Source organism: Lutjanus erythropterus, chromosome 18 (assembly GCF_056507025.1).
Source record: "Lutjanus erythropterus isolate fLutEry1 chromosome 18, fLutEry1.hap2, whole genome shotgun sequence".
NCBI lineage: Eukaryota > Metazoa > Chordata > Actinopteri > Lutjaniformes > Lutjanidae > Lutjanus > Lutjanus erythropterus.
In genome coordinates this window covers 29,727,764-29,746,149 of record NC_139334.1, presented here as the reverse complement: position 1 = coordinate 29,746,149, position 18,386 = coordinate 29,727,764, and the positions used below count along the sequence as shown (strand labels likewise).

At 39.7% G+C, this 18,386-nt stretch overlaps 1 protein-coding gene across 1 annotated transcript in view; it reads left to right on the top strand.

The window, feature by feature from the left end:
* kcnh5b (potassium voltage-gated channel, subfamily H (eag-related), member 5b) overlaps positions 1-18,386 on the top strand; it is a 203,968-nt gene that overhangs the window by 117,288 nt on the left and 68,294 nt on the right. The window contains exons 9-10 of the mRNA XM_084742502.1: positions 10,911-11,110; positions 15,718-15,777. Of these exons, the coding sequence (XP_084598628.1) occupies positions 10,911-11,110; positions 15,718-15,777 (260 nt within the window). The remainder of the gene's footprint in view (positions 1-10,910; positions 11,111-15,717; positions 15,778-18,386) is intronic.

Below are 18,386 nucleotides of genomic sequence, written 5' to 3'. Positions count from 1 at the left end.
AATTCCTCTGTACAGAACAGTACGCAGACAGAAAATGAGAAACAACCTCTTGATGCATGCCTGGTATTAAAGTTGCATCCATCACTACTATAAGATGACTGATTGTGCAGGACATTTGGTATCTTTAACAGTGAAATATTTCTTGTAAAACAGAGCAGATACCAACCTGTCCCTCATCAATGACCAAGGTTGTGTGCATTTTGCTTAGCTCTTTATTTACAGTGCAGAGAAACTGTAGTTTCTCCAAGTCTTTATTTTAAATAAACAGAAAAACAGCCATCTTGAACCTTAAAGCAGGACACAAAGACAGTCAGTGTGAGACAGACAGTCAGATTAAACAAACTTATCCTGATGGGAGTCAGGCAGAGAATCATCAATCTGAGGGTCAAACAAAGGCTGGAAAACTTGGCAAATTCAAACTAGATAATATGGCAAAGAATGAGTGGAAATGGGGACATTATTATAAAAGACTAGTGAGGGCGATGGTGGAACAGATGAGAAGTGGTCTAAAGGCGTTAGCCTGCTGAAGAGCAGGAGGAAGTTGCTGGGTCTGTAGACATATGTAGATGTTGCATTGACCGCTTCAGCTTGTTGCTGCATTACATAAACATCTCCATCATATTGGACCGGACAGGACTGACCTGTTTATGTGTTTCCATTCACCAGTCAGACTCGCCCCTTTCCAACATGGCTGCAGCTTTGATGTATGATCCAAAAGGCCAATGCAGCATCTATGTATATATGTCTATAGGTGTGTGTTTACTGAGTTTCACAGAGTCTCTGGTTCAGTTGATAACATTAAGATATTTGCTGCGTCTACATACCCAAAATGTGTACTCTTGTTCAACATACTTTTGTTTAAATAAACAGTAGTATGAACACACCGATCAGCGTGTATGATGTCACCTCCTGAGAGGTTGGAGATGTGTAACCATGCCAACAATGAACTAGTTTAAAAAATATGCTGCCTAACAAAGTGAAACTTACTTACATTTAAAGTGAAGCATTAGTGGCGTCGCACAGAGCTGCCTGCCTTTATCTGTTATGTTGTTGCATAATGCATTGTGGGATATTTATGCCAGCGTTGTGTCCAGTGCTTGCATATGGCAATATTTCCTCCAAAACAGTGTGCATCTCAAGTGCAGCTGGGTTCATACTAAGGTTTCAGACATACTTAAAATTCTCACACAGTTTGTCGCCTATTAAATAGCATGTTGATATGGGATTTTGGATGCAGCCTGTCTCTGAACCCCTCACCACAGGATCATTTGCAGATAATCTGTTTAGACCAGCCTTGAATCAGAAACCTCCTCATGACTGTCATGAGGGGCAAATTGGACCCAAAATCTGCCCAGTTATCCTCTAGTGTGGGGCCAGCTTTAGTCACAGACAGGGATAAACACAGAGAACAGAATGAGGTGAGAAAACAGTAAACCAAACCAGACATGGATACTGACAGTGAAATCTATCTGCTCCATCAGCTGTACACGTACAGCAGAGGATGTTAGCGTGCTTTCACATGTAACCTGTTTCCTGTGCTTCCAGGTGTATTTCCCTGTTTGGTAAATGATAAGTTATCATTAACAGAGCAAATGTGTCAACAAAGCAGCATTTAAAGGAGAAATCTGTAATATATTTGCTGTAATAAGTCAGAATAAAATGACCACGATATGTCATCAAACATCAAGGAAACAGCAGCTTTGAATTTCCTGCTTTGAACTTTCCATTTTGGACCAAAATAACTGTTTTGCATCCATTTCACATTAATTAGAGTTTAAATTAATGCCAAATTTTTGCTGAATACGTTAGTGTCTGTTTATGAGTTGTAAGAAACCTTTAATAATCTTGTAGAAGGTGTGGATGTTTACAACTGTTAAACTGAGCAAAATGTTAATGGAGTTTGGCAGCCAGTGAGAGAGAGGCAGTCACTGAACTCATCATCTAGAGTTTGTTATTTCAGAGGAGTTCCTGCAGAGATCCTGCAGAGTTCCTGCAGAGCTCCTGCATCCTGCATGTATTTGCCGTGTCTGGGGCTGAGAGGGAGGGACGAAACAGCTTACTTCAACCATAGGTCATATATTAAACAGGATTACAAAATATTTCATATGCAGTCGATGGCCCAAGTTGCTATTTGGACGCCAGAATTAATTTTTTTCATGAGCAATGGTCATATATCGCTCCTTTAAGTTTGCTTATACAGTGGAACTACACTATTTATTGACCAAAAACAAATGAGAGCAGTGACTGCACAGAACCTAATAAATAATAAATAAAATAATAAAAATAATAAAATAAAGTAAAATAAAAACCTGAGAAAGAATCCCAGTTGATTCTTGGGTGGATGATGCCAATTTTACAAGCTAACAACATAAAACGTATAAACAAAACATTTGCTGTTTTACTGAAAGGTATTTTTTGTACATTTATGTTCTTTTTTCACAGAATTTAACTGTTTTTTTCTTTCTATCAATTTCTGCATATTGATAAGACAGCAAATAAGTTTATTTGTATTAATTGTCATAGTGTTTCTGAAAAAGTCTCTGTGCTTGTGTGTGAGCATTACTGTACCGTACGTGAGTGTGTGTGTGTGTGTGCTGGCTGTCTCCTCATGTAAGCCTGTTGTGATGGACATTTTCTGGGTGTCTGGGCTCCGGGCGCTGACACTGTGTCTCCGTCTCTTCTCCTGGACGGACAGATTTCTGTCCCTCACACTCATTCAGTCTGACAAATCATCCTAAACTCCTCAGGCAGATCGTCCGACACCCGGAAAAGGAAAACACACATGACACACAGAGGGAGGCGTCCTCTGATCTCTACAGATTTCTTACAAAACAAAGTAACACTGTCGTTATAGAAACAGGTTATCAGTCTGATTTACTTTGTGCTTCATTTGGCCCCATTACTGCTTTTCGACATCACTTTGTAAATGTTTATTTTTCATCCTTCCAAGGTAATATTTCATCATCCAACACCGTCTCATTTTGACAATTCGCCTTTATGAGAAAGTAACGTAGGTGAAACTTCCCTTGTTGGCTTCTTTTACATCAACTGAAAGGGATCAGAGAGTTTTGAGATGGATGTCAGATTATTTCAGGTTTAAACAAAAGCAAAAAGCCGCTGTTTCCTCATCTGTTTCCTCATCAGGATTGTCACCAGACTGTCAATCTGCTTTAGCAAATGATGACTTTAAAGACTTTAAAGATTACTTTGCAGCTACACTCATGGACATTATGAATCTTCACATGAAAAACATAAATACAAACACTGAAATTTCCGCAAGTTTACAAAAATAAATCATGACACTTTCCTGAGCCAGAGAAAATGGTGTATTGATGAAGAGAAGACCCATGAAATAGTGAATTTAAATGTTATATGTTGTATGTTGTCGACTTTTCCCGTGAATTGCAGTGTGGTGTTCCCTGGAGGTGCTGTTTCTGATCCAAAATAAGTGAGACTTCTCAGCTAGTGACTTACATCCCTGGATGTGTCATACTGTAGTCCTTTAAACTCCGACTTCCATCCTGAATGATTGCTGCTGTTTCTTTTTCATGGTCCATCTCTTGTGTTTCTGGTTCTTGTGTGAGAATCGTAGTTGAGAGTCGCATCTGTGCCGCATTTTTGATCCGTCCTCCTCACAGGTTCATATGCCACTAGCAGCGTTTCAGAAGAAATAAAAAGCATTTTGGCCGCCTGATACTGCTGAACTGCTCAGACTTACTTGCTTTGGTCATTTTTCCTTGATTTTTGTGCTTCTACTATGTGTAAGTTGGCTACATAGTTGTAAAAAAGTGTTTTTTGTGTCTGTGTTTATGATCACAAGTTTGCACGGGGTCTTTTATTTTGAAAATTAATCATATCCTCTATGCTGTTTCTGTCTCTGACTTCCTGCCTGCTCAGTCTGCTCTGTGCAGCTTGATGCAGCATCCATCATAAATAGACTCAGAGTGTATTTTCTGTGGGGCAGAGCAGAGAGCTGCTTCTGGGACGCTGCAGCAGCACCATGTAAGAATGGCTGCGATCAGCTCCAGGGGTGTGGCGCCTCCGTACCCAGTAAAATCAAGCTGTTAGTGATCCTGGATTTCAGCAGCAGTGAGATATTGATGAGGACTGTTCGCTGTTTTCATTGAATGTTGAACTAAAAGGCTCGAAGGAATCAGAATGTTTGTGGAGCTGTAACATCGTGTTAGTCCAGGCTCGCAGTATACTGATAAATCTTTGTGGCTACAGACCACAAGCAAACTGTCCTGCAACCAAAGTGTTGATGTTATTTTTAAAAAGGGACAACAGCGTATTTATTTTCTTAGGAAGCAGAACTTTTTTAATATTGATAACACATTTCTTACCATGTTTTACAAATCCTTGATTGAGAGCATCTTGTGTTATTGTGTTGTATGTTGTTATGGACATTACAAGTTTACTCACAGGAGCAAATTAGGAAAAATGGTGAAGACCTGTGGGGAAATCATGGGGCAAAAGCAGGCTGATTTGTGCCACTTGTACCTGACCAGGCTGGCTGATCCCACCCACTCTCAGCCAATCCCTTCTGATTGAAGGTATAGGTACCCTAAGATCAAAACCAACAGGGCAAAAAACTTAACTCAAACAAGATGCTGTAACCAAACACTATATGGAGCTGAGGTCTGATCACTCTCAGCTGGGTCGCCTGTTGAAAGACCTAGAACACCGGATGATGATTCCAGGAACATCGCTGAAGATCAGCAGATATAGTTGCACAGCAGACCTGCAACATACAGAATCATATGTAACTTACAGTGTTGTAATTATCTACAACAACTCATGAATTCAGTTCTCAGATTAAAGTGATGCAGGACTTTTGTAAGTCCGGTTATTCTTATCAACAGGGTAAAAAAAAACACATTCCCTGGGAAACAATATCAACAGCACCTTGATTTAAATATGGTATTTATCTAGAACGACAGCGGCTGAACTCAGAGAAAGAAACATACCGATGATCCAAACAGAAAGATGTCACAGACTCGCCCACACAGTTTGACTTACAGGTGGTCTCTGAATGTACAGAAACAGCAGTGACGAGTACTTAGCAACAATATGAGGGGAAAAAACTGTGAGATGAGATCATTGCAGCACCAGGAGGCCAAAATAAACCGCACGCACGCAACCAAATGATGGTTTTCATATATTTTCCTTCTCAGTGTCACAGTCGATTTGGAGACGAACTTTCTCTCCAGTTGATCAGAACCTCACACTGACAGCGTCTGGTCTTCTGTCCCCCGGGCAGCAAATAAATACGAGGAAATAAAGCTCTTCATCTGCTCCCCGTCCTGACCATCAACCCCTAAAACTCCCAACAAGCCCCTCTCTCTGAGGCCACCAGAGGGGCCAAACAGAGACAGATTTAAATAAATGGAACCACGGGGGACGTATCACATTTCAAATATAGTATTGAAATGACAGCTATAAACTGTAGCCTGAGTGCTTTGATTGAACCGTCCAAACTCATAGTGTTTTTTATAGACTGATGCAGAGTGATGTTGGTATTATAAAGATCCCAACAGGCTCAAGCATCTCTATAGAGATTTATTTGAGTTCTGGGAGAGAATTTAAAGTACAGATGGAATGAAAAGTGCCCTTTTAGATCACACTAAATATACATATTGTGCACCTAAAAATACAAAAAATCTATTTCTTTTCATTTTTGTTATTAGTGATTTATGCATCATGTTTTTCTTAATATTTAACGAAATATGACGTGTGCTTACGTAGGCTTGAACCAACCAGTTTCAACCAATAATATGACATCCACCAATCAGTCTATCCTCAGCTTTCTTTTGCCTTGCTAATAATGACTAATTTTAGAGGAAATTTTGGATATCTGGATATAAAATTATCCATCTACAGAGAAGTAGATGTTGCTGGGAGCAAGAGATAATTTTCTGCACATCAACGACTGTAATTTCTGCAGCCAGGTTAATGCAGATGAAGTGAATGGAGTTCAGCTAAGTTAAACACAAGATTTTGAAAGAACAAAGACACTGCAAACAGTTTTCATTGGGAATGATTTTAGATTTAGAGTAGATCCACTGAAAAATGTTCCAAAAAAGTCTGTGGTTTTTCAGAGAAAGCAGCACAGAGCTAGATTCTTTAGTTAGCTAGTTAGCAACAGCATGTTACGTTGGGTTAAAACGCACCAACTGTTGAACATTCAAATCAAACTTCTAGTGTTATTTCATGCCTGTCCATTCTGTTTCACTTGGAAATGCGTCATGATACGGAAGCTAGATCTGTACTTTAAAGCCTCTGTGAACTCAAATCCACCATAGTCTTCCAACCATGTAATTTAGGGTTTTATGTACATAATAATTAGCTTATAACACATATCAGAAATCAGATTTCAGATTTAAATATTGCCATCCAAGTTTTTTCCCTGCTTTGGGTTTGAATAACAGCCCCTCCAGGAAATTGCAATGTAGTGTAGAATTCTGCATGGCCTTGCAATTTTGTTCAAACTCCACAACTTTTCTGCAAGTTTGACTTCATACATATACATCTCAATGAACCCAATGTTTTGTTTATTATTCATTAGTTTTTTGCATTTATATTTTTTAAAGTAACTAACAAACACAAACTCCTGCAACTCCCAGTTCCTGCGAGATAAATGACTGTTCCTGTCCATGGAGTCTGGTGTTTGTAAAGACAGCAGAGACGGCAGCTTGAGCTCCACGCTGGAAAACGCTGTCTGACAACAAACTAAAGCTGCAAGCATGTTCTAAATATAGCATTTTGATTTTTTTAGGTGGTCCTTGTTTTAGGTGCTAAAATACATTTTGCTGCTGCCTGCGTCCACAGCGGTCCACAGCAGGACATTACTCAGCTTCAGTGGTGGGACTCCTGAGGCAGCTGTCAATCAAACATGAGCTGAAACGCCCACACAGTCTGAGAAATAGTCTAAACAGCAAAATGAGCCGTTTTTCAACCAGGTTTTCGAAGTTTTTAGGCCAAGTTTCAAGCCAAGTTTTCAAATGCATAATGTGATGTGCTGCGTGGAGGTCAGTTTTCTGTGTAGCTCTTGTCTCAGGGGGATTTGACATCTCGTATATCAAAGTGCTGATAGCCAGACAAGCGCTACTGATTAGCTTCCCACCTAATATTACTCACCTCTGGAGAAGTGAAGCTTGTCTTCAGCTTCTATTCAAATCCTTCACAATTTCTTGTTAGAGGACCGCAACTCACATTTTCAAGCGTCTTTGTATGATAATTGCCACCAAAGCTCTTACCTGCAGAAATGAACAGAATTAGAGCGTGATTTTCCAACGAGGTTGAATTAACCGCTTCAAATCCTGGCGAACACCGAGAGGTCGCTTCAGCTCAAGACAGAAACTTCCAGGGGGGTCAAACCTCGGCCGTTCTTTGTGCTGAGGTGACATTGGCCAACCGCTGAGCCAACAAGCCGCCCAATTAGCAGTCTTGTGTTTGGTGGAGGTGAGAGCTGTGTCTCTGAGCTCTCAGTTCCAGCTCCGTGGTGTTGTTAGTGAGTCCGTCTTTGCCAGCTGACAGGGTCCTGGAGGGTCCTGGAAGGCTGCAGAGAACTAAGCTGGAACAGTGTTTATCTCTCTGCTGACACACACACACACCTTTCTGTCTGCGGCTGTCTCTCTGCCTTATTCTGTTTTTGTCTCTCATCCAAACACTCAGTCAGACACTCAGACACTTTGCTTCTTTCGTTTTCCATCCATTCCTTTTTCACTCTTTCTCATGCATGTATACACACCTTATCTCTAACACACAGTCTCCTCCAAATGTTACTTTTTTTTTCTTACTGTCTTTCTTGCACTGTTAAACTTTCCACCATAAATTTACAGTAATTAACTGACAGCTTCGCCTGCAAGGTAATGTGATTTTCTGTGATTACAGAATAGAGATATACAAAAATAGAAATGGGAAAAAATAGAATCAGTGTCTTCTATTTAATTATATTATAACAACGTATACAAGTCAGTTCTTCAAATTTGAGTCTGACAATATGAAAAAGAACAGTACCAGTACCAGTGCAAGTGTTGCTTCAATAAGATGATACAACAGTTGTACCTCAGGACCGGGTTGCACCAACAGAGATTAATATAATCTAAGATTTGATCTAATCAAGGTTTAGTAAAACTAAGTTTGAAATGAGTAAATCCTGATTTAAAATTAAGCAGATCTCTGTTGCTCTGTAACAGAACATATTATTTGCTAGCTAGCTAAAAGTTAATAAAACATTACATTGTTTGCTAGCTAGTTAAAGTATTTTTTTTAAAGTTATATACATTGTTTGCTAGCTTGCTAAAAAAAAAAAAAAAGCTAGTAAAGTCTTTAAAAAAAAAAAAAAGTTAAATAGCTAGCTAAGAAACATTTTTTATATTGTTTGTTTCCAGCTAAAATGTTGGTTAGCCTAGTTAGCCTGCTCATGGTGGTGGAGAATTGTTTAATTTTTTTAAACCTCCCCAAGAGTAAGTTAAAAGTTGATATTACATTTTGAATTGGAGTTTAAAGCTGGTATTACAAATTTAATCTAGGTTTACAGTAAAAACCAAATTGAGATTTAAAGAGAGGTTTAAATTTGATCGTTCTTAATTTTATTTTTAAAAGGTTTAGGATGAAAAAATTGAAGCTGAAATATGATTTAATCAGGTTTAAAAATGGACCCTTGTTAGTACAACACAACCTAAGACTATGAAAACTGTTTTTATTGGTCTTTATTGTTGAAAAGTAGAAATAATTTAGATCACATCTGCTTTTTAAACCACAGTTACCAGAGAGGTGTACTACAAAACAAGATTAATGTGTTAATGAGATACACTGAGTCTAAAGTCAGTTTTTAGTGTCACAGACGTGTTTCTCTTTTAACCTGGCTAGATCACCATGATAACTTCTGTTGTTATGTTCAGAGTTTCAGATTAATTCAGCTGTAAAAGCGTTTTTCACTGTTTCTTTTCCTGATGACGTTCTTTATGAGTTATATAGATTCTAAACTGAGAGAAGGTGTTATATGTGCCAAGTTGCTGAGTCATCATACATCATGTTTCAATCTGCTCTATAAAATTTCATTCATTAATGTGCAATTGTCACGTCAGAAATAAACTGCAGACATTAAAAGCACACTGATTAATCATGTCGATTAGTGATTTTCTGCCAGCATTCACTTCTTTTTTAAATGTTTATATGTTAATCTCGATTGAAGTGGGCGGCTCACGTGCAGAAGAAAAGTCCAATGACGCACTAAACATCCCTTTTTATGTGACAACAGTTGTTAATGAAGGCTAAACTGAGACAAAATGCTGACATTCAATAATTTTAGCTGTCTAGAAAGTTGCAGCTTTTTAAACAATGACACTGTTCTAGGTTAAATAGCAAAAAAATGAACTGAAATGGAGACAGCCTCACTGATTATTATTATTATTCCTTGATATTTTAATTGTTTAAAGCAGAATAAAAGGAATTATGTGTTACTCATTGGAGGTTGCTTTATCAGTGCAGAACACTGAGCATCCCAAGATGTTAAGCTGTTTACACTGAAATTTAATTCTCTGAAACTGTTGTAATCATGCTGCTTTACTCCCAGGTTGCATTGCAGTTTACAGTATACAGTATACTGTTCAGATTAAAATTTACATGAAAGATCTACAGTGCACTTTTCCTCTTTTGTACACAGCTCACTTGTACTTTCCTCTCCACCTCTCTTATTTTGTGGCTTGTGTGCCACCATCAGAACCGCCTACCAATCTGCATTTTTCAACCCAAAATTCTTCAAACTTGTCATTTCTTCACCTCTTTCTTTTGTCATTTTCATCAACGGGAAGGAGGAGGAGGAGGAGGAGGAGGAGGAGGCGGAGGGGTAAAAAGCAGGAGAACTATATCGAGTTGAGGTCTCTATGGAAACAGTAGAGTGGCGGCAGCAGCGGGGTACAGGGGGGAGGCTGACAGCTCGGCTCCGCAGCAGTGACGCACGATGGCTTGAAGTTCGAGAGGGGTAAAGCTCCTGCACCCCCTCTAGAACACCTCCTCAGCAGTAAAAGCCACCATTAAGACATCCTGTCATCTAGCAGGAGACATCATTCATGATTTTGTCATAATAATCATCTCTCTCCTACTTTTTTACCTTTGTATAACAGATGAAAATTACATCTCAGCTGCTAATTTGTCAGTCTCGTCTAATTTTCTCTGCCCAGTGCAACAGTTTTAAATGCTGCAGCTGTTAGATCAGCAAAAGAAATGACGCACATCAAGGTGAGAATATCTGATCCTTTGTTTCATGAACAGAAGTTTTGAGTAGACTTGCAGGGATGTTGCAGAAGAGCTGTTTGGACATTGGTTGCTAATGTTTTCATGGTGTGTTATGTTGTAGACTGCAAAGGTGTCACTATGTAGTTTGCAGGTGGTTTTCTTGGCGACTTGCAGGGCTTTGGGGGTTACTGGATGTTTGCTAGTGTGTTTTCAGGTGATTGTAATGGTGTTTTGGATAGTTGTAAACTATGATATCATGTATAAGCAGCCTCACATACAATGTAAGCATTTTGCAATGTAAATATAAGATCTATCTACTGGTATGATTGGCTGTCTGCAGGGTTTCTCCAGCTTGTTATCGCCAAATTCACAAAGAAGACATTCACTGAAGAAAAATTAAAACAAAGCAGACTGCCACTTTTAGGATATGGAGCCTTTGAGTGTGTGTGATACAGAGTGTAAGTGGATCTGCTGCTCCAGTCAGCATAATTACTTTCATGAAATGCTTTAATGAACCATTTGTTACAGAGCCCCTCACAGGGCAACAAGAAGAAAGAAATGACAAGAAGGTTTAGACCAATAAGGGATAAAAGGAGACAGAAAGAAAACATGAACACAAATTTAATAGGAGGATATATTTCATCCCTCTCCTCTGTCTTCTCTTCCAGCTCTGCTGTACGCCACCATCTTTGGAAACGTGACCACCATCTTCCAGCAGATGTACGCTAACACCAACCGCTACCACGAGATGCTCAACAACGTCAGGGACTTCCTGAAGCTCTACCAGGTCCCCAAGGGGCTGAGCGAGCGGGTGATGGACTACATCGTCTCCACCTGGTCCATGTCCAAAGGCATCGACACGGAGAAGGTGAGACCGAGAGGTCGGGGTCGAGCCAGCGTAAGACGTCTTTGTGTGGTCATGCAGAGGTTTTGTTGTCGAATTAGTCACAAAGAAACGTACGTGTGACAAATCAAAGTCTAGATGAAGATGCTGTTGCCATCCATACACCCAAACAAAAAGATTACATTTGTTAAGCTCCTTGAACCAGACAACCTTATCGAAGAGACAAAAAGAAGCCATAAACAAGTCATCATAACAAAACCAGTGGGAAGAAGCACTGTGACGAGCATAAAGAAGAAAATAACCACAACAAAATAAACAAAATGCCTTAAAGCCAGTCACCGGTCACACACTGTTACAACCTCATTTACCCAAACACACGCTGAGAGCTGAACTTCTGACCCTCCACACCCCAAGACATCAAACTGCTCACAGAGTGCAGTTCTGTGCACAGTGTGGACTTTTATGTTGTTGTTATCTTGTATTATAGAAACTGATGAGACTTACTGATGGTTGTGTTTGAATTAAGAGAAGATCACTTCAAAGCTTTTTAATACATGTAACTTATTAAATTCTTATGTTACAGCAGCAAGACATCAGACTTAAGTATACAGTAAATATACATGTAAACACCAAAAGAGAACGATAGAAATAAAAAATAGTTGAGTTCAAAGCATAAGAAAATTATTTGCATACTCTATAAATATAGAAAATGCAAAGGAAGCGAATGCTGTGGACCAGGAGGTGAAGCGAAGAGAGAAAGCAGCTTAAGGCTGAGCTGTTTTTACCCCTCTGTTCTCACTGTTAGCACCTGGCTGGTCTTGGGCAGCGCTAAACCCAGGATGCAGCCATGGTGCTGACAGTGTATTAAGGGAACTTGGTTTGGTGGAACATTTGCACGTTGGGAGACGAGTTCTGGCGTCAGCTCTTTCCCCACCAATGACGAGATATCTTGTCAGTCGCTGTTTTCACTGCCAGGCAGAAGGGTGCACTGTGACACATCGTTTTCAGTCACAGCTTAAATATTTAACATCGAGCACAAAATCATAATTAAAAAAAAGAAAGGTGAACAGTGTCAATCAGCGTTGCCATGAAGTGATCCAGAAAAAATATTAAGTATCGTAAAGGTACCAAAATGGGTGGGATTTTAATGCAAGCAAGAACAATTATGGTTTATGCTTCCATACTTTGCATTTAGGGTACTTTTTACTTCAGTGTGAGTTCTGATCTGCATTCGAGCACAAAACAAACTCCTCATATGAAGTGCAGAAGTCATTTATGAAGGTGTGTATCACCTGCAGCCTTCAGGGCTTCTGGGCTGAAAAAATAAAGCAAACACACATTAAAGTGCCGTTTTTTTTATTTATGTCAAATTAAAAACCTGCTCCTTTCTGTCCAGCGTCTTTTACTTTTATCAGACGGGTCTAACTTTACTAGGGGACACGCAGTGATTTGTAATCACCTTGATTATTATAATCAAACATTAATCTGCTGCTTAAAGTTAAGAGTTTGTCACAAATCACCTCTGGTAGTTTGGCTCTGATGGTAACACTCCCGTAAATCAAACGCTGGTCCTGCAGCCTTAAATTCAGTTTGATTTCCGACTCTGTTTGTTTTTATGTTCCCTCTGTCACCTCTGGAGGAGCATTATGCGATTTGATTTTCAGTGCAGATGTCAAGATTTCAATTGGGAAATGGCCAGTGGTAAAATCCTGCCCTTCGATGGCTGTGATGATTTTTATCGTCTGACAAAAAGTTGATTTATGGAGCTGGTGAGGTCCTGAGGTTAATCCTTTATTTCATCTCCTCATTATATTTGTCCTGTCTGAATAGAACTTGCCTGTTTTTGTTTCCTGTATTTGTCCATTTAACAGCACTTTCCTTTGGCAATCATGCTCCCTTCATCTCTTCAGATCATAAGCCTCCTCCTCCCCATCAATCCCATTTTCCCAAGTTTTTGTTGAGATAATTATACACTCCTGAAGAGACATAAGGCGAGCCTGCCCTCAGTATAAATACCTCGCAGTCAAAGCTGGGGCCAATTAGTGGATATTTTTTGTCACTTTGGGAGCCGTTACACAGGACCCAGCCAGCTGTTTATGCGAGTACACACCCCAAAAAAGACCAGAGGCTCCCAGAAGCATCTCAGTGATACTAATATCCACTTTAAATAGAGCAAAGATTATTTTCGAAGACTGTTGTGTTGTGTTTTGATGTTGCAGAGGCTTTTAGATGATTTATTGTCTTCCCCCTGGTCGATTTTGTTCATATTTAACAAAGCAGGTTTGTGGAGGATGAGATACTACGTTGTTTTCTGTGTTTTACCTAAATGCTTCAGTTAATTAGGCTGGATTTCAGAATTTGTGTAATGAGCTGGACAAAGCGATTACAATTTACAGTTTAGGCTTTTTGGCAGACTCCAGTATCCAGAGGGACTTAACGAATGCAACGACCCAATCAGCTTCTAAACTGCAGTAATGCTCAGACAGTAACCTGCAGCAAAGCTGGCTGGGTAATTGAGGAGAGAGACGAGGAAGTTTGGGTTTCTGACCCGCCCCCTCCTGCCTAACAGCTGCTCTCTGCTGAACTGCTCTTGTGCACGAAACAGAGCCTGTTTGTGTTTTTCTGCAGATGATCTTACCCTAAACCAGGACCGTCTAAATATCACGGTGCTGGACGGATATCAAGTGGAACCTTTTGCTCACTAAAGCTTTTTATCAGTTCATTACAGGAAGCATGTTGAAAATGAGACCTCCATCAGATGGGAGGCGGTTCTCTGAGGTCTTGTTCAGACCGACTGCCCAAACAGATTGATTTTAGAATGGAGGGATGGTGTCAGTAACCAGCAGGTACCGAAGCCATTACTACAGCAGCCCATGCAGTTAGGATGATGATGTCCAGACACACAAATCCAATCTGATCACTTGCAACAGTGCAGACTGTCCTGAAGATCTGATTTACCTTCAGTCCAAACAAAGCCTTCATGACTTCTAAGATCAACTGCATGGCTGTAGTACAGCTGCTTCACAATGACGTATTCGTAGCTGATGTCCACATGCAGTGTGTGTCTCCCGTCTGGTTCCTTGTTAAGGACTGGTTCTGACTGGGGGGCCCTGGCTCAGGAGTGGATCATCCGCTGATCACAGGGTTGTTGGTTTGATCCACACCGCCTCCTGTCTTGGGCAAAACACTGAAGCCCAGATTTCTCCTGATGATCAGGGCAGCACCATGTGTGGTAGCTCGCTGCCATCAGAGCGTGCGAGTCCGTGAATGAGAGGCAAAAACCTTGTGAAGAGCCTTGGATAAAACTGTTATATAAATGTAGCTGTTCACCATCTTTAGTACCCCTGACTTTTAGAAAAGAACCAAACGCAGCTCTTCCTGTTTGTGTTGCTGAGACTCTGAGACTTTTAATTTTTTTGGATTTGGCATTAAGAGCCAAGGCAGACTTGGGGCTGGAGTTGCAACGATGAATTGAGGAATCGATTAGCTGTCATCAGCTATTTTGATAATCAGTTGATCAGTTTGAATACTTTTTTTTAAGGAACAACCCTAAAAATTCTCAGATTCCAACGTCTTAGATGTGAATATTTTTCTGGTTTCCTGACAGTAAACTAAATATTTTTGGGTTGTGGACATTTGAGGATGTCATATCGGACACTGATCAACATTTTTCACCATTCTTTGACATTTCAGTGACCAAACAACTAATCAGTTAATTGGGAAAATAACAGATGAATCAACAATGACAATAATTATTAGTTGCAGCACTACCTAAGCATTTAGGTGAAAAGGCGCTGACCTGTAGACGTAGGCTACTTTGAACATTTTAGGTGACAAAATAAAACTTTAAATAAATCAAATAAAACTGGTGTGTAGGCTGCACATTTTTACTATTGGAAAATGTAGAATCACTTTAGGCTGGCAGCAATGATAAATGAAAATTAAAATGCTCCAGGGAGCAACTGGAGAGGGGCAGAAGAGACACGTGCAGCTCAGGTTGTCAACCCCTGGTTTAACACATGTAAACTCAAACACAGTGCAGGATTTCCTGCTCACCCAATGAGTGTTTTGCTTCTAAACCAAAGGCACTCAGTGGTCGAAGCCTTTATTGTCCTTCAATTTTACAAGGTTTGCATTGATTATTATAGAGGTCACCCTTCCTTTTTTATAGTAAATTGTGTTTTTTTGTTTCTTTACATTAGACTGGTGTCATTCTTTCTGCTTTAAAAAGATTGCTTACCATTGTGTGTTTGTATTTTCATCACTCTTTCAGTTTAAACGACTGAAAGGTCAAACTTATATCTGATACATCACCTTCCAGAACCAGGACAAGTCCGTACTGTAGCTGATGCTTTCCACTGACCTCTGGAGGATTGAACAAGTAAAATAGTCCTCATTATCTGCTGAAGCTAAACCTTCTAAACCTTCATCTTGCTGCCAGCAGACCTCCATCAAACACTGTTCGTGAACGTTTTACTGAGTCGAATCCTCAGAGGGAAACCTGGGCAGGAAGAGGAGACTGAATTAATGTTCTCCTCTGTAGCAGGTGTCAGTTTTTGTCTTGGTGATGCCAAACGGAGGATTTTCTGTCAGCGGCAGCATGACCTCCCCTGCGTCTCTTTGTCTTCCAGGTCTTATCCATCTGTCCCAAGGACATGCGGGCCGACATCTGCGTCCACCTGAACAGAAAGGTATGTATATCCTTATAAAGACAAAAAAAAGCCTGACTTTGGTTGCAGTAACATTCTCCAAACACCTGAACTGGCCACAAAACCCACACAAAGTGATATTTAGATTTGTGGAGTAGGACATTCGTTTCACTCCACTGAACACACCGAGGACCAGCCCTTGGCTTCACTTATTACATAACTAAACGCAGGCTAGCTGGGCTCCATTAGAAGCTCCTGGGCATCACTTGACACGACTGATATGGGTCCCAAAACTTTGGCAGACTCAAATTGCTGAACTGGCATTGGACAAAGGACACCTTTGCTTGCGTAACTGTGCTGTATAACAGCTGTCACTACACTTAGTGTTACGGTCTCTCAAACACGTCTCTGTCTAGAAGGTAGTACATTGTATTTAACCGAGCCTCTTTTCAAAGTTACAACAATACAGTCTATGTCCTTTAAGTTGTTCAAGGCAAGGTGAAGACTCTCAAGGCTTTTATTTTTTTCAGTTTCCCCAAAAATAGGTGGATGTTGCAAAAGAAGCAGATGGGTTTGGATTTTTTTGTGTGTACTGAAAGTTGTTGTTTCTTTTTGCAAGGCTGCACTCTTCCCCACCTTATAAATAAGGTCCTTCTGCAAAGAAAACAGGTCACGAACCTGTGTTTATCCTCACATCGACCTTACTCATGCAAACAATGTGAAAATTCTCGCAGGATTCATCAATACATTTGATTTCTTATACCTCTCTGTTAGGTAAGAACAAAATTTCAAAGAGCTCCAGACCACTCGTACGCGCAAAGGTCAACTTGTGTTTTGTGCTCTGAAATATTAATAATGGTGAAGAAAAGTAATTTGCATCATGAATACACAAAAGAAAAATGTTACACAACTATTTATTCATTTGATAATACGACGTAAAGATGATAGGTTACCTTGGAGCCTCAACTTAGATTAGAGACAGAGTCCTTCAGTATCTTTTCTTTTTCTTTTCTTTTCTTCTTCTTTGTTTTTCTGAGTTAATGTCACCCATCAAACATCAGCGGCTTGTTGCTCTGTGGTTTGAATGTGGAGGTCAACTCTGCTGCCTTTATTTGTATTTTTCTGGTTGTTTCTTTATGCTAACTGCAAACTTTCTGGCATGCACATCCAAGTTAAGATCAAACACGATTCATCAGACACAATAAAGAAAATAATAAAGAATTTGTCATGAAGTGTTTCACATTATCTTTTCTTCACTCAAGAACTCATAAAATAGCACGATTTTTAAAAAGGAGTCTGAAGTTACTTAAACAAATGATGTACTTACAGGACATCAGTAAAGCAGGCAGTCTCTCAGTGTGGCTCAGGACACAGTCTCAGACACACTGCTGAAAGACTGTGGTCACATGTGGCCCAGACCACCTCTGAATGTGGTCTGAGTGATCGGATCTCTAATGCAGGTTCACTCACAGCTGCACTTTGAGCTGTCCAGCAGGTTAATATCAGGTCTGAACGGGGCCACAGAGAGAGAGAGAGAGAGAGTCTCCTCTTTACTGTCAGCCTACTTTTACTGTTGTTTTGTTAAAAGTAAATGCACCTGGTTGGTGCTGATGTCATCTGGTACCACGTTGGTTTTAATAGGCTGCATCATTAACCTCCTGCATGTGGCTCACCTGCTGCTGTGAAAACAAAACCAGTGGTGAAAAATCCAAACAATGAGTTGTAGGATTTTTAGGCAACTTTATAAAACATCCTGCTGATGAAGAAAGTCAACAGAGCAGACACAGAGAGAGGTTCAGAAATGTGGTGCGCATGCAGAAAAGGACGTGTAGGCAGGGGCGGTTCTCGGGAGGCCGGCAGGGGCCCCCACCCCACTGTACCACTGAGTTTGAACCTCCATGTGGCCCTCCCCTCTAAGAGTCTACAATAACAATAAAATGACCCCTTTGTTGCTACAATATGGTGCTGACCACAAGTTACTAAAACAAATACCAATCACAATGTCTGTTAATCATAGTTATATTATATATACAGGCTGGGGAGTAACAGATTACATGTAATAAGATTACTTAATCTTGACATAAAAAAAGGTAACTGTATTCCATTGCAGTTACAGATATAAAAAAAAAAAGGTATAATCAGATTTAGTAAAAATGGGGATTATTAGTAGGGTTACAATTTTAAAATAAAGAATGATATCCATGCACAGTGCAAACAGCTGACAATCCATTATCATGACCTCGAGTGAAATGGGTGGAAATGTATGCCTTTTTTTTGTCTTTAAATTAATCAGTCAATAAATAAATTGCGTGCAGCAAAGGAAGGAACAGCTGGGCAAACTAATACATCTAAAAACACTGCTGCAATGATTCATCTATTTTTAAGTAATTATTAAATTGTTATTTTGATAACCTATAATTGTTGAGTCATTTTTTTTATTTAAAAAGCTCAAAACTCTCTGATTTCAGCTTCTTAAATGTGAATATTTTCTAGTTTCTTTAGTTGTCTCTGACTCTTACACTCTTACACTTTGTGAAACACCGATCAATATTTTTCACTATTTTCTGACATTTCATGGACCAAACAACCAATCAATTAATTCAGAAAATAACTGACTGATAAAGTGATGATGAAAATAATGGTTATTTGCA